The following is a 16,369-nucleotide window of genomic DNA, read 5'->3' on the forward strand; positions in this document are numbered from 1 at the left end:
TCTATCATCATGGTTTTTTAACCTAATTTTCCTTTCAACCTATTATCTTTAATTTCACAATAGTTACCCTTACACTTCAATTATTAACCTCTTGGAAACAGTCCTAAAGTTACTTATGGTAGCATACTGTAAATTTCAATACCATTATACCACTGGCAACTGAATACACTTTTACTCAAACTATAACACTACAGTATTTGTATTTAAGTATTTTCTCTCTTTAATTGGTGTCTATTACATGAAGTCCTATTTTCATTCTCTGATTAACTATGTGGAATCCCTCTTTACAGTATTTGCTTTACAGACAATCACAATAAAAACATGCACTCTGGCAATTAAAAAGACATTACTAAATGCAGTGTCTATATATAAAGGCTAATATAAGGCTAATATAACACCATCCTATCCCCACCTATATAACTTGATTTTACATGTGCCCCTAAAGACTCTAGTACTTTCTACTTCAGTGCTTGTGCTTTGGAAGAAGGTACTCTACTATGTGAAGTAAAATCTCCATCGCTAAAAGTTCAGCATTAATATAGGAACCTTGTGCTAAAAGAAAATACCATGAAGTCAACAAAAGAACATCAACTACAAGCCAGCGATCTGGATAAATATAATCAATACTACTTAAAAAACAAAGTACCTCCTTTACTATTCTTTTAGTATTAAAAGCACAATGCCAGGCACAGAGGTTCCAAGAATGAAAGAAAGTCGATTGTTATGTGCCAAATGAAAACCTTCACTACTGCATACTAATGAACTTATGTCTCTGGAATTGAATACTTTAATTCTGTAAGACTTACTAGGTCACTCAAGTTACAAACATATCACCAAATTCTAACACCATGAAAATGCAGCTTGACACTGAACACACATTAAGATTTTTCACAATCAAGCTGATTAATCTTTTTAAACATTCATAAAATTTATATTGAAGAGTACAGAACCAACTAAAAGGAGACTACCAGAAAATATCCAAGATGATACTGTCTCATTATGACTTCATGCAGTAGCAGACTTAATCCATAAAACAATCCCCCTTCCATTATGAGACACTTAACATTCGCATGTCATCTATTTCTATACATACAGCCCATACTCACCAGACTCTTTTCTCATCCGTATGTGACTCCCATGGTGGCTTTGGACCCAACCATGTGCAGGTAACCCTAAAAATAAAAGAACATGTACTTAATAAATTTCTAAATAGAATTCATAATACTTAAAAGAACCAGACATTGGAAAAAAATTAGTTTTAACACTTAATATAAACTCTTAAATACATAAGCATCAGCAAACACAGAAACTTATAAAATGCATAAAATGGGTAAAACACAATCATTTCCATTTTGTTGCTGTTATTTCTGAACACAGAGGAAAGTATGTAAAACCATCAAACAATAAAAAAAAAAACAAGAGATGTCACATGTTCTCATTTTATTATATGGGTATGATGTATTCAATTCCTAGGATACTGACTTCTATCTTATGACCACTTACAAATTTTGAATTTTTCTTTGACATTTAAATACTGTACATTGGTTCAACACTCGACTAAACTTCCTAGCAGGCCTCCAGAAAGTCAAAAGACTCTCCAATGATAAACGATAACCACCCACCACGTCCATACATATCTCGTTACTCTTTAAAAAGTGTGCTCATGCTTCGACAAAATTATTAGAGATATAAGCACAACTCTGTCTATACAAAACTTGAAGTACAGATAACTCTCCATTTACGCAGGCTCTAATCATATGTTTTCACTGTAACACAGGCTATGATGAGACAATGATCTATTTACATTAATTCCTCATATTAACATAGGTAAGACAAAGATGCATGAGTGAAATTACCCATGCTGCTGCTTATCAGTACCCTATAAAAAATAAGTATCCACCACCTCTGAACTTAACCTCCCAATTATACTACTGTTTAATACGTATGATGAAACGTGGAATCGTCCTACCTGCGGGCAGTACAAATTGGAAGGAGAGTAAAGGGAACGAAGGTAAGGCAATAACGATGGACAGTGAAAACTTGTGTTTTTAATGTTCTGTGTCACTCATGATGTTTACAGTATTCCTCATCAGAATTAAAAAAAAATGGTTGAGTTTCCCACTGTTTCATAACCTAACCCCCTTATTATCATTGATTCTTATGTACAAATTATGATCTATTGTCATGCTTTTCATTTATACAACTTCTTTAGGAAAGTACCCCCGATGTAAATGGAGTTATCTGTATTATAAAATGATCTGGTTGTCATTATTATAGAGCAAGGGAAGTATTACTATAAAAGACTATACATATGTAGTTTGCAATAATGCCACTGTAATGTGAACTTAACCCTTAAATGCCTGATTTATGGCAAAGACCTTGTATCTCAATTTCCTCTCTGCTATCAAATAACAGCTTAGTTTTGAATTTACCAAATCTTCAGTCTGCACAGTGGACCAGATGTGATAGGAGCAAATAAATTTTTTTTTCTTCCCTTAAAACTAGGAAGACATCTGGCAGGAATCATGCTCTAGTAATGCATATGAGATGTTATAGATGGTCTTTTTTCATGCATGCCAGTAATTTTTAATTTCTGTCTCTACCTTTAGCCATGGAAACATGCACTAGGTATGCAGTTTTCAAAAAAGATAACTGCTTCAAATGTTCAAAGAACAGTCCTACCAACTGGTTTAAATTCTAGTTACAGTAGTTTATTACTTCAAGCTTTCCTACCCACAAAATTTCTCAAAAATACTTTCTATAAACCTTTCATCACCATTAGGGCTTCCGCAAGGCAATATCCTCCAGGAACTTTCAATGCACAATATAGTTGCTCAATGGACAGGATAACTGGTTACCCACCCTCCGGTAATTCACCCAACCCGTTTACAAATTTTAAATCTGTATTTCATTACGATGATAAATCTAAACGGCAACACTGTAATGAAAAGACTGCTCTTTTATAACAAGAGAGACTTGCTGAAGACAACACAAACCACTATCAAGTTGAGAGAGAGAGAGAGAGAGAGAGAGAGAGAGAGAGAGAGAGAGAGAGAGAGAGAGAGAGAGAGAGAGAGAGAGTGTGTGTGTGTGTGTGTGTGTGTGTGTGTGTGTGTGTGTGTGTGTGTGTGTGTGTGTGTGTGTGCAGAAAAAAAACTGAATGATGGAAAATAAAGTAACCATCAAGACATAAAGGATAACAAAAATCTTAAGAGGAGGACCATTAACAGAAAGTACACAGATAACTGCTTCAACTGTTCAAAAAATAGTCCTACTTACTGCTTTCGTACTCTATACAGAAAGTGTACAAAAGCCAGTAGAAGTATGTGGTGTTCAACAGCTTCAATGGACTAAACAGAGCAACTTTAGAGACCAGAAGATTATACAGGAAGATGAGGAAGAAGGCTAACATACTTCATTACTCTCTTCTCTTACCTAATCTGATTCACCACTTCTCTCATTCTACTATGTTCCATAACCTTTAAACATCACACCTACAAAATCAACTATTTCCATTCTTCTAAGCATAATCATATTTATGCATAACCACCTACCTAAATTCAATTGATCAACTTGACCTTATTGTGACCACAATTACTTCCAACCTTTCCTTTTGATCACCAACTTTTACAATGAATTTGGTCATTTTTCCTTGCTGTAACCTATCCACCTATCAACCATTAGCTACCTCATTCACAACCTCTTGTTTATCCCACAACCTAGCATTGTTTACAATCCTTACCTTAACTTTTCTCATCACTTCACAACTAAACATTAAAAATCCTTAGCCATACACACCACTTTGACCAAGACTACTGTTACACCAAACACATCGTCAACACTTGCTGCACCATTATCAACTCTATTATAAGCTTCTCTAGGTCTGTTTCCTCCTTGTTGCAGGCAGTCCTCGCTTAATGGCAGCATCAGGTATCGCGTTTCGTTTTTACGCTGCTTGGCTAGAGACATTGTTAACTAGATTTTTGGCGACGGTAAGCGATTTTCAATGTCGGTAAGCGGTTTATCTGCACCGATAAGTGGTTAACAGCACCAATAAGCAGTTTACTGGTGCTTGTGATGTCATAAACGCCATTTATTACCATAATTATTGGTGATTTTAGGTTATCGGCGATTTTCAGTTATTGGCGCTTGGCTGCGAACGGAACCCGCGCCGTTAACCTGGGGACTGCTTGTCTTCCCGTACGTCCCACAACCACACTATAAAAACTATTTGATTAATCCAGTGAGACAGTGAGAATTCTGCCCCTTCTCTTATGAACTCAGAATATCAACAACCAACACTTACTGTGGTTGATCAAGAATCACTAAATTACAGGAACTGATGCTCTTATTATCTAACTTTTTTCCCTATACCCTTGCTAGTTCTTCATTGGAATGGTGGGTAGAGCTCTCGGATAGCATGCTGTTGGCCAAGCATTTGACTCTCCGGCCGGCCAATGAAGAATTACAGGAATTTATTTCTGGTGACAGAAATTAATTTCTTGTTATAATGTGGTTCGGATTCCACAATAAGCTGTAGGTCCCATTGCTAGGTAACCAGTTGGTTCTTAGCCATGCAAAATAAATCTAATCCTTCGGGCCAGCCCTAGGAGAGCCGTTAATCAGCTCAGTGGTTCCCTCTACCCTTGCTTCCATTTCCCCTACTCCCTTAAATCTTTCCTTTGTTCAGTCCTACCACTCCTACTATAAAAGGATTTTGACAAAGGAAAAATCTATTTCTGGGGAGGGGCCCGTGTCACCCAGTGAAATAATCCATTCAGCACTTATTTCTAGGTAATTCCGTTGCTAGGTACCAGAGAAAAGCTAAATGTAAGCTGGGTTACTACCCCCAGAGCGAGCTCAAGAAATGGAGTCGTGTATGGTAAAGGTGAGATTGTCACAATCACAGGACCCTGCCCTATAAAGATTCCCAATGTCAAAAGTCCCAACAGAGAGGTGCCAATACAAACCCATGCACTACTTATGGACTGTACACAAGGCAACACTAGTCGCGATTCCATGTTAGCACCCACCCCACCAGAATGATGTTTACCATGGGAGGGAGAGAATGAAAAACAGGGGTGGGTCACTGGGTGATACAGGCCCCCCCAGAAATAGATTTTTCCTTTGTCAAAATCCTTTTTCTGGATCGGGTCCCGTGTCACCCGGTGAAATAATAACAGAGAAATAAATATCATTCTTATGCTATTAAAGACAATGAACTGCTTGTAAGGGAATAACTGAGGCAGTGAAGGAGAAAGTGACTAAGGATCAGAAAGGGAACCAGAGAGAGGGACAACGTTCCCTGCCGCCACCGTAGAGAATTTAAGAGCTTCTAAAGATTTCAAACAGTGACGTTTGAAGTTAAGTCTTGCTACTCCTACTATAATAGATCCTTTTTTTGTTACATTTATTTTCTAGTTTCTTACTGAGCAACAGTAAATAAGGATACTTCTTTTCCTCCTCTATTAACTTTTTCATATAAGTCACTGTTCCATTCAATCATCAATCTAGTGCAATTCGATCAACTGATTTTCAACAACCCAATACCAAAGCTATTTTATCATCAATCTGGGAGCTAAAAATATAAGACCTAAAAACCTCTTATCACTTGAATTCCACTGAACACGATTCTTTATGGTACTTTCTTCAAAACTTTTCTATGGGACTGCCCTTATATGAAGCTGAGGGATACACACCATATGCATTTGATGTTTTTAATGTGGTGACAACAAACCTTTCCTTAAACAGGAAGTACATAACAACAATTCCTCATCATTCCTCTGAACTGGTATCATGGCCAGAGCAGTTATCATCAGTTCCTGCAACACTGGCTACATGCTCATGGGCACTTCTGCTCTGAATTTTTGGGTGTACTTTTGAGAATGTCCTAATTTCAAAATTTAAACACTGCCAAACAGTGATAATGCCACGATATTTGAGCTTTAATGGACTCACTGGCATAATAAATTCCCACCTGAATAGAGAATTCAGTACCTAAAACCTCTATCATGTCAAGAGTTTGATGAGAATATAAAACAAACTTGCTTTTCAATGGAAGTTCCCTTTATAATTCTTTCCAAGATAATCACATGCTGGGGCAAAACAATTAAGGTCAACATTTTTAATCATAACACACCTGAAGAAGCCTTTTTATTAAAAACATCTCATTTATTTTCTCCATGATAGAAATGGTCCTAGGTAAAGCAATTCCAGTCCACTGCCTTCCCTGATTCAATCTTACACCTATTTGAAGCTAGCACAGTTTCTCTAGCCTCCCCTTTAATCATGAAATCTTGACAACTTAAAAGAGCATCTCTTCTTGTAAAACTATTTTCTTGAAAAAAATTTAACCCAATTTTTGTCATTTACTCCAAAAGCTGCTCTTATCCTCCTATGATTCCATACATGAAATATGTAAAAATGAGAACTGTGGCATCAGCTTTCCTCTGTGGAGTAGCTCTTGTGCATCCTCTTCAAAGGTGGTTTTTGCCCATTTTTACAATGTATCATTTGTAATGTGACCAAAACCACCGCCTTTAAAGGCTAAATTGCACTAGTAAAACAGATTTGGTCTTGCAAAGATGTGTTCTTTGGACCAAAAACTGCCCCTTGTTATGAATATAACTGTATTCCAAAAGAACATGGAGGAATAAGGGCGAGAGCTTAGAAAGTTAATTGTTGGTAGAGAGTAGGGGGGTTATTTGAAGGATGTGATAATAAGAAAGGGAGTGACCGAATATATATACAGCTATCATTATTTGGTTATTCAACTTGAGCAAATAGAAAGGTCATATATTTTGCAAGGAAAAATAGTTCAGAATATGGCCACAAATGCTATTAAGAGTGAGTTTCACAATAAAGATAGGAGAGGAAATGGGCTAGGAATAAAGGTTCAAGTATAGGAGCAAAGGAGGTATAGAATACTTGGAGTCTGTGATATCGAAATAAAGGCTATAGTGAAGTGCAAAAGTAAATTGTTGATTTTTAGTTTTCTGTAAAAGAAAACTACTGAGATGGCTTTAGCTGTCCATCCGCACTTTTTCTGTCCGCCCTCAGATCTTAAAAACTACTGAGGCTACAGAGCTGCTAATTGGCATGTTGATCATCCACCCTCTAATCATCAGACATACGAAATTGCAGCCCTCTAGCCTCATTAGTTTTTATTTTATTTAAGGTTAAAGTCAGCCATGATCGTGCATCTGGCAATGGTGTAGGACAGGCCACCAGCCACCACTGGGCTGTGGCTGAAAGTTTAATGGGCCACGGCTCATACAGCATTATATGCTGTACAGAACACTCTATTGCGCCAAAGGAACTTTGGTGCATTTTTAACCTGCTTTTATTTAAGATGAGTAATTGGCATATCAATACCTATGGTCAACGATGCTGGAGGGATGTCTAAAACCACAGCTGTAAAGCAGAAAGGACAATTATCTAAAGGGAAACGAGAGAAGAATGAAGTTGCAGAGGAACTGAAAGAGGAAATGGTGAGAAGGGATGAATGTGATAGTTTTGGGAGCTATTAGGGTTCTGCAGGTTGTGGAATTAACATTAGGAGGTGCATAAAGTTTAAAAATGAAAAAGAACCTGCTGATAAATAGAATTCTGAGAAAGAGACTATGGTCTCCATTTCAGTGAAACAGCTATTACTGTATTTAACAGTTGACTTTTTGTAGTATTTTGTGGTACTAAAAACCCAGAGAAAGCTTCTAATAGATCTGATAAGAGATATCAGTGTTGAATATTTAGGATATACTGTAGGGTGCACACAGTAGTTTGTTAGGAGTAATGTTATGAAGTTAAGCTTGTGTAGCAATATACAGATGGAAGACTATATTGGTTTGGTAATATGCATCTTAAATTGTTAGATAAAATTTTAATGTCTATTAAATTTTTCATTCCATATCTTAATATTAATCTCACGAATTATAATTCAATTAGCTCAGTGTGCATGCTATTCAAAAGTTTCTATAATTCAAAACACCCTTTGCTTTCAGATCTTCCTACACTATATGATCAATCCAACCCATGGTACCAGGCATGTAGTTAATTCTAACAGCCCTGTCTCTCCCTTTCTGAGGTTCAATAACATACAATTTTCCAAAAGTTTTGTTCCAGCTGTGACCAAATTGTGTAATGATCTTTTTACAAGGCCTTCATAGTTTTCAATGTTTTAGATCATTGCTATTCATTATTACTTCCCAACAGAGTTGCAGGTCTCAGACATGGGTGAATCATGTCCAAGATAATCTTAATATTCATAAATCATAAAGAAGTGGATGACCTGAGGAGGGGAAACAGCAGATGTGGGTGGACATGTAATGGATATAAAGAGAGGCTATAAATAAGAGAGTGAAATAACTAATGTTTGCAAATGACGCTGTGTTGACTGGAGATGGGGAAGAAACTGCAGAAAATGGTGAAAGCTCAAACCGGATGATAAAAGAATAACACTGACAGGTAGTACTAACACGGGTAAGATTACGAGGATAAATGGAAACTAAACAGGAGAAATGAATGTTAACTGAATGGCAGAAGAATAACAGTAGCTGATTCATGCTGTTGTGTATTTTGGTGCAATATTGGGAATGATGACAGTTAGACAAGAGATGCATTTTAGAGTGACAATACGAAGGTAGCAGGAGCATCATACAAAATGTGACAGGAGGAAAACTGTCTAAAGAAATAATAGTTTCAAGGTCCTTAAGGACTGTTTTCCAACATTTCTTTGTGAAGGTGAAGTGTTGTTACTACAAATGAAAGTAAAACTAAAAGATAGAAGAAACTGAGGCAAGCTGTCTTAGGAAATACGGAGTAAGGATGATGGACAGGATGGGAAACTGCGATTATGATTAAGACTAATCATCATGTTCATAATAATTTTAATGTCAACTTTTACCTTACTGTGATAAGACTCAAGTGTGGTAATGAGGTCAGGTTTTCCAAAAAGTTGGCTATAACATGTTACGGTGGTTCATTGTTTGTTGTGAATGTGAAAGGATAGGCTGGTCAAAGGTGTGTACAATACAGAAATGTTCAGGAAGAGAAGGAAAAGGAGAGTAAAAACAGTAGAAGCCTAAACCTCTCTGGCTTTTGTAAATTCCTTAGCAGTAATCCACTTAGTAATATGGTATGCTTTTATTTTCGTGACAAAATATTTGTTTTTGTGGCTTCTTGCTCAATCATGCCATGTGCTTCATACAGAGGGTGCTGTATGGAAAAATGTAATATGCTTGATATACAACCTGCAATTCATATGTAGCTGCAGTTCTCAATTTACTTGTAACATTAACTAATAATATTTACGGTAATATTTCTTTTCTAATTATTACCATGGCTGAGAGTAATTGATCTTTCCACATACAGAACTGCTCCATGCTTCCACTAATATAAAGGATTTTAGTTTTACTAATCTTTTCATATTGAAAAGTTATCTTATACTGTAACTGTTATACAGTGCCCCAAATATTCCTTTCATATTTTAAATATTCCAACGTTCTATCTACATGACGTGATTATGTCATGCATTTTTCCTATTTCATTTTCAGTTGCTTGTCTCTTATAGCATTGGCTCTAGAGGAAAAAATGTAATACTGTCAAGTTCATCGTGTAACTGCTAGATCAGAGACTAAACTCACAAAAAGGGAACATCCCAATTTCAACTACTTCAAATCCAAATGCATATTTTCCCTACATATACTGGTCACTCACCAACACCTTGCACATGCGCTTGTGCTTCCACCATTCTAAGGCCCTTAACCTTTTAAATGTTACCAACATAAACAAACTCTTGGCTCAGAGCGATCAGCCTAACATGTGCCAAAAAGAAGTAAGATATAACTGAAAACATATTCACTGTATTTCTGGAGTGGTATTTTATTTATACCCTGTACTGTCATACTGTAAATACAGAGAGCTGATACATAATCTTTTTAATCAGGGACGTACCTAACTATGCATTTTGATATTTGAAAGTTTTGCAGATGCTTTTACTTTCTCAAAATGTATTCTGTTTCATTTGTTTCCAACTCAAGTTTCCTGTTCATATACCAGTAATTTGTTTTATTTACCACTGTACTAATCTTTCTTAATTTTATAACTCTTCCTTTTCTTATAGCATCTATTCCACACCCACTACCCGTGCTCCCCCCCCCCCTCTCTAATCGATGCATTAGAGAAGGATAATGATGAGAATGGGGTGGGGGGGGTTAGGTAATTGTTTTGATTCACAAGGCCACTACAGGCACAGAGAGGAAGTGTTCAAGTGGAATGACCTTGAAAGGAATGTGGGAAAAATTCATTGTATGTACGATATTTACATACCTGATGCCACTATTTAAATAACTGCAGTCCACATGTATACTGTACTGTACATACTTAAAGACACAGGTAAAATAAGAATACTATGTATACACATGTATTAATCAGTTCAATACCACTGTTACACTATCCATATAATGAAGAAGTTCAGTGTCTTTCTTCTTCCTTCAAAATTTCATGGTCTGTGCTAACTTAACCAACCTAACCCCTCTATTCTATGGGAACAAACCATATCATTACACACTGATCCATCCTTGTTACCCTGATAAACCTTTTTCACCATATTTGTTAATCCATGAATTTCTAGTCTTTCTAACCTTATTTATGTAACATATGCTACTAGACAATTATTCTGACACCTCCTTCCTCTTTGCCTTAATTTTTATTCATCATCCAAACTTCACTTTCTTATAGAAAAATTGGATAAATAATCTCTTCCTACACTGCAATGTTTATTTACATATACTGTATGCTATTCTTCTCTTTCAGGCCTTTTGAAAACTCCTGCTACATTCCTCACCTTACCTGTTCTGTGACTCATACCCACTCTAATCTCACCATCAATTCACAAATGCCTAAACAAAACAACCACTTCCATTCTTTCATTATCCATAATGGAAATCAACTTTTCTTTTTCCTGATTTCTTTTGCTTTCATTTCACAACTTTAGCTAAATTCTCTTTCAATTACACCCACTACACTTTCATTTTCATTTACCAAACTTTGCAGCCTTAAATATCAATATAATTAGCAAACATTAGCAACTCCACATTCCATTCACAGCCCCCTCTCTTGCCTCACAACTCTACAGTTAAAATACCTACCATTTTTCCTCACAGTTCCAGACAAAAAAATGTCTGAACTGTCAAGAAGATCCAATAAAACCGTCACCTTAAAATCACTTTAACACCAAACTTATTATTACAAAGCTTCAACATTATCATCAAAACTTTTATTTGCTCTCAACAAATTATTTCTACATGTCAGTGTTGCATAATAATATACTCTTAGTACTAATTTACATGAAATAAAAGTAGAATTTATAAGTCTGTGGTTATACCTATATTATTCACTGACACAAGTCATAGTATAGCTCTGTTGTGATAGACAGACAGGAGTTACCAATTAAAGACAGCCTTGAGAGGGATAATAGCAATTAGGTAGTAGGACATAGTAACTATCAAGAGGACGTAAGTGATTAAAGTGTATGTCCAGATGAAAGTGGATGAGGTGCATTTATATTTTACAAAAGAGATGAAAAATGTATTTACAAAAGAGAACAAAAACTTCTGTAGAAACTAGAAAGCACCAAAATGGAATATTAAAGGAAGATATGGTTGAGAAAAATCTCAATTGAAGGAGAGGATATTGGGATGACTTGAGAGAACTCACAAATGACAGAAATTTGTGGGGAGACTTCATCTAGGTCAAAAGCATCCCTTGGAGCGCTGCAGGAATAGACAGACTGATTGACAACACCAAGCACACTCAATACCCTTGTACTGCAACTCTGTCAACTTCATCGTATGCTTTCTCTTCATATATGTAAACCACTTACAGCCTCATCCCTTCACTTTCAGAATTCATCCACAACCATTTCATTATAAATACCTGAACCAAACACCCCTTTCTTTGTCTAAACTCAAAGAGCTACTTATCTCTCTGTTACTTGTCTTAATTTCTCCACCAATCCTACAATAAATGTTCATGGATATACACTTAACAATATTACTCCTTTCTGATTCCTTCATATATTTCTCACAGTTTCCTCTATATACAAAAAAGCAACTATTCCTCTCAATACTTCCTTAGAGACTTTTCCCATCTCCAAACATACACACCTAGGTCCAAATTCAATCACTCTATTACCCCCATACTCCAGTGTCTGATTTAAATCTGAATTCCTGATGCCTTTCCATTTTCAACCTCATGATTGCCATCCTACTTCCTCAAATAGAATTTTGTGTCAACCTATTTCAGAAGTTTGGTAACTCAAGTGAGAACATGAAAAGAAGCTTTTAGCCTGAAATAACACTCAAAAGTACAGATAAAATCACATATAAGATTGAAAATTTGGCTCAAAAAGGTTAAAAAGAAAAAATGACAAAACTAAAGTTAATATAAAGACTCCTGAAGAGATACTTCAAGTGAAAGAGTTGCAAAGTGATTATTGATGACACAAGGAGAGTTTATATAAAGATGGATAGGAGTACAAATATAAAGATAAGCAAAAAAAGTGATAGATTTAGAAAACAAATCCACATATATATATATGAGCAAATATAAGTCTGAGAAGAAAATGTAAGGAGACAGCTAATACAATAATGAATCTTTGGCACTGGACATGAAAGAAAAGTTAAGAGATATGGTGTCATATGATAAAAGGTTTAAAAAGATGTGAGGGAAGAACAAAACCACACAGCGTCACTGAAGGGCCCAACATTACAATACAGTACTGAAAGAGGAGGCACGGAAAGTCATAAAGAAAATGGAAATGGGTAATGTTCTAGGGTAACATGGAATCCCGATGTTGGGAGCCATGGGAACTTGAGAATTACCAGAAAAAACAGGGAGAACTTTGTGACTATCTCTCAGCAAAAAGACATTTTAAAGAACTGTGAACCCATCTCTCCAGAATACTTTCATGAACAATGATAGAAAGGCTGACAGCAAAACTTTGACTAGAGGGATAAAAGAAGCCTGTTTTCATTTAGGAAGAAAAGGTTACAAAAACTGCAATTTTGTTATGAAAATGCTATCACGGACAAAGAGGCAAAAATGCAAAAGGACCTGTGTTTGATTTACAAAATACAAAAAGTATTTGATCTTAAACACAGATAAAAAAAACTTTTATGGAATCAAAAGGAGCAGTACAGACTTGAAGGGGAGCAGAGTGGACTGGTGGAGTGAAATTTTAGTGAGGCAAGGCTGTGTTCCCCACCCCACTCAAAAAGTTAAACCAAGTTATGGTTCAGTGAATTATTCATGAAGGAAGTGGACAATGTGGGTGATACAAGTGTGGTTGGAAAGAGTGTAAACATCAGAAGCTGACATCCATTCAGAGGCTGCCAAGTTATGGAGCAGGTTAGCTAACTCCTTCTCCCCTGCCTCTCTACCTTTAAGTTGAGTGTAGGCACCCATTTACAGCTGGGTCAACTGACTGAGTGAGGGGCAGGAATGTTAATTAAGTGGAAAATGTGAAATAATGTTACAGGATGTGAACAGGGTCAGTGGGAATGAAGAGTTGAGTATTGATGTGGTGATAACAGAAAGCATGGTTATGACACAAGTTCAAGAAAAAAATCTGAAGCAAGTTGCAAATAAGAGACAAATAAAGAAAGACTAAACACAGATGTAGTGGTTATGAAATGCATGGCTATGAATAATGAGAGACAGTCTGTTGAAGAAAAAATCCTAATTAGTCACTTCTAAAAGCTTTTACAAATTCAGTATAACACCTTTCAGTAGTATACAATTCAAACCCCTCTCTTCTATCCTCCACATTCAAAAATGCTTCAAAATACTCGACATTATCACCTTCAATGCTGCCAAACACAAAAGGCCTTTAAAATTCTGCTACTCAAGTCTTTCCTGAGCACTTACAGTAGACTTAAAAACCATAAATTAATCATCTCCATGTTTATCTCTCCAACAACATTTTAGTTTTCTTGAATTTTTATAACAGACTCCATTTACTCATTAACCTTGTTTTATTTTTAATGTAATGACCAGACTTGTATTATCATTAACAACCCGTACCCGTTACATGCATTCTCTTTATGCCTAACCTAATCGGTCTACCACTGCACTTAGTTGCAGTCCCTGTTCAGACTCCAAGTTTATTTTCTGCTTAAATTGACTCCTTAGTGTTTTGTATAAAAGACATGGCACTGACTAACGGATCTTTTCAGTTTTCTTTACACAATTATATTTATTCTTCGTGAAACTTCTATTTTCCATTTTTCTAACTCAATCTTTCCTGAGATAATGATTAAAAATCTACTCCATCATCTCTCCAACATTATGTCCGTATCCATTAACCTTTCTTTCCAGACTTCTCCCCCATGCCTCTTTATGTAACCTAATCTCCATGCACCTAATATAACAAACTTTATTTAAATAACTATTTTCTTTTTACACAATATACAATTAAAAATATTTTCCCTGAAAATATGAACTGAACAGGTAAGCCTCTTCTTACTTAAAATTAACACTTTCATCTCAACAAAGCTAACAAACTCTTTTTATAACTATTTTCTTTTTCCCAATATACAATTAAAAATATCTCTCTACTGAAAATAAAGCCCCTCTTAAAACACATCTCAACAAAGCTGCCTCTCTATTATCATTCACTCCAAGCTTATAACTCTCTCTCTCTCTCTCTCTCTCTATTATAATGCATCTTTCAGCAACCCTAGGTACAATTACTCTTTCCAATCATGTGCACTGAACTTTTAACTTGCAGAATACCCACTTATCACTTCTTACATGCTGTAAATCAACTACAGTACTGTATGACATCCACACACACACTAAATAATAAGATTTAACATTTTGTATTTTCTTTAACTTTTTTCAGATTGAGTAGAACATGGAGATGAGAATCCCACACCCCTGGTCACTGACGATTTCCACACCACATAGAACAAAAAGCAAGCTACTATTCTATTTCCCCACATCATAAAAGAATAAAAATTGTGCATGGTTTTAATGCTGTAGGAGCCATCCTGGATTCAGTTATAGAAAACTGAACAACAGAGAGTGGTGTCATTTTTTTTCTTGGAAACCATCCCTTATCAGGGGAAAAAAGGCTTATAAAGGCACTGCTTATATAACTTCGAAATCCCTAGGTGTGTAAAAAAAAAAGGCTACTACAATATAATCTGTTTCCTTCAAGTAAAAAGTTCTTTCAACAACCATCCACCTATGTCTTTTCCCATCTTTGCCATAATATTTATAGGGTAGGGTCCCGTGATTGTGTCAATCTCACCCTTTACCATATACGACTCCATTTCTTGGAGCTCGCTCTGGGGGTAGTAACCCCAGCTTTACATTTAGCTTTTCTCTGGTATCTAGCAACAGAATTACCTAGAAATAAGTGCTGAATGGATTATTTCACCGGGTGACACGGGCCCCTCCCCAGAAATAGATTTTTCCTTTGTCAAAATCCTTTAATTGTCAACAGCTCTTACATAGTTGAAGAGTCTCAATTCTACTGTTTCTCAATGTTTGATATACTATATTGTTCTGGAGTAAAAAGCAATTAAATCTTCCTGTTTGTTATAAATCTGTTGCTTACTGTTCAACATAATATTCATCGAGGTGGCTTATATATATTTCAGAAAAGAAAGAAACCACATCTGAATTACGGAGATAAATCTTAGGTTTTGCAGTGTACCTGTATTCCTTGATCATTTTTTTCTGTACCTGTATTCCTTGATCATTTTTTTTTTATCTTATCATTTTTGAAGGATTTAAGGCTTTTGAAGGATTTAAGGCAGTTTTTTTCTTTTTCTTGAGCAATATTACTGTTAACCCTTCTAGATTTACAGGAGTCATCAATGCTTCCTAATTTAATCTCCCTTGGAAAATTTCTAGTTAACACTAATAAGTATTGGTACATTTCTTCCCTTGTTTATTGCAAATCCAGACAGTACAGTAGTAGCATCATGCCTAACAGTTAATCCAATTCTTATAAATCCATCATCTACCACAACGTTTCATTTCCACTTCTTTAAATCTATTTTTCTTGGCATAAAAGCACATTTTTTTATGAACAAATATTTTTTTTTTACCATACCATTTACTGTAAAATCCCTTATTTTACGACTGACTAAATTGACACAATTTCAATAGTTTTCATGCTTTCAACCTTCTAGTGCAAGATCATTTGCATATAGGGCTAAATTTGACTTTTCCATTTTTCATTCTGAACCCAAACTGATCTATTTTTCTCTCATCATTTTCATTTCACCCCATTTTATTGTCTCCATTCCTAATTGCTACATTCTCTATTCCAAAATTTCACACAGAGGTTTCTCATAAT

General features: G+C 35.7%; 1 protein-coding gene across 1 annotated transcript in view; it reads right to left on the minus strand.

The window, feature by feature from the left end:
• The window catches only part of LOC136833351 (tyrosine-protein kinase fyna-like), a 188,052-nt gene that overhangs the window by 64,296 nt on the left and 107,387 nt on the right, over positions 1-16,369 (minus strand). Inside the window, exon 5 of the mRNA XM_067095368.1 lies at positions 1,107-1,172. Within this exon, the coding sequence (XP_066951469.1) occupies positions 1,107-1,172 (66 nt within the window). The remainder of the gene's footprint in view (positions 1-1,106; positions 1,173-16,369) is intronic.

The sequence above is a fragment of the Macrobrachium rosenbergii genome, chromosome 51 (genome assembly GCF_040412425.1).
Source record: "Macrobrachium rosenbergii isolate ZJJX-2024 chromosome 51, ASM4041242v1, whole genome shotgun sequence".
NCBI lineage: Eukaryota > Metazoa > Arthropoda > Malacostraca > Decapoda > Palaemonidae > Macrobrachium > Macrobrachium rosenbergii.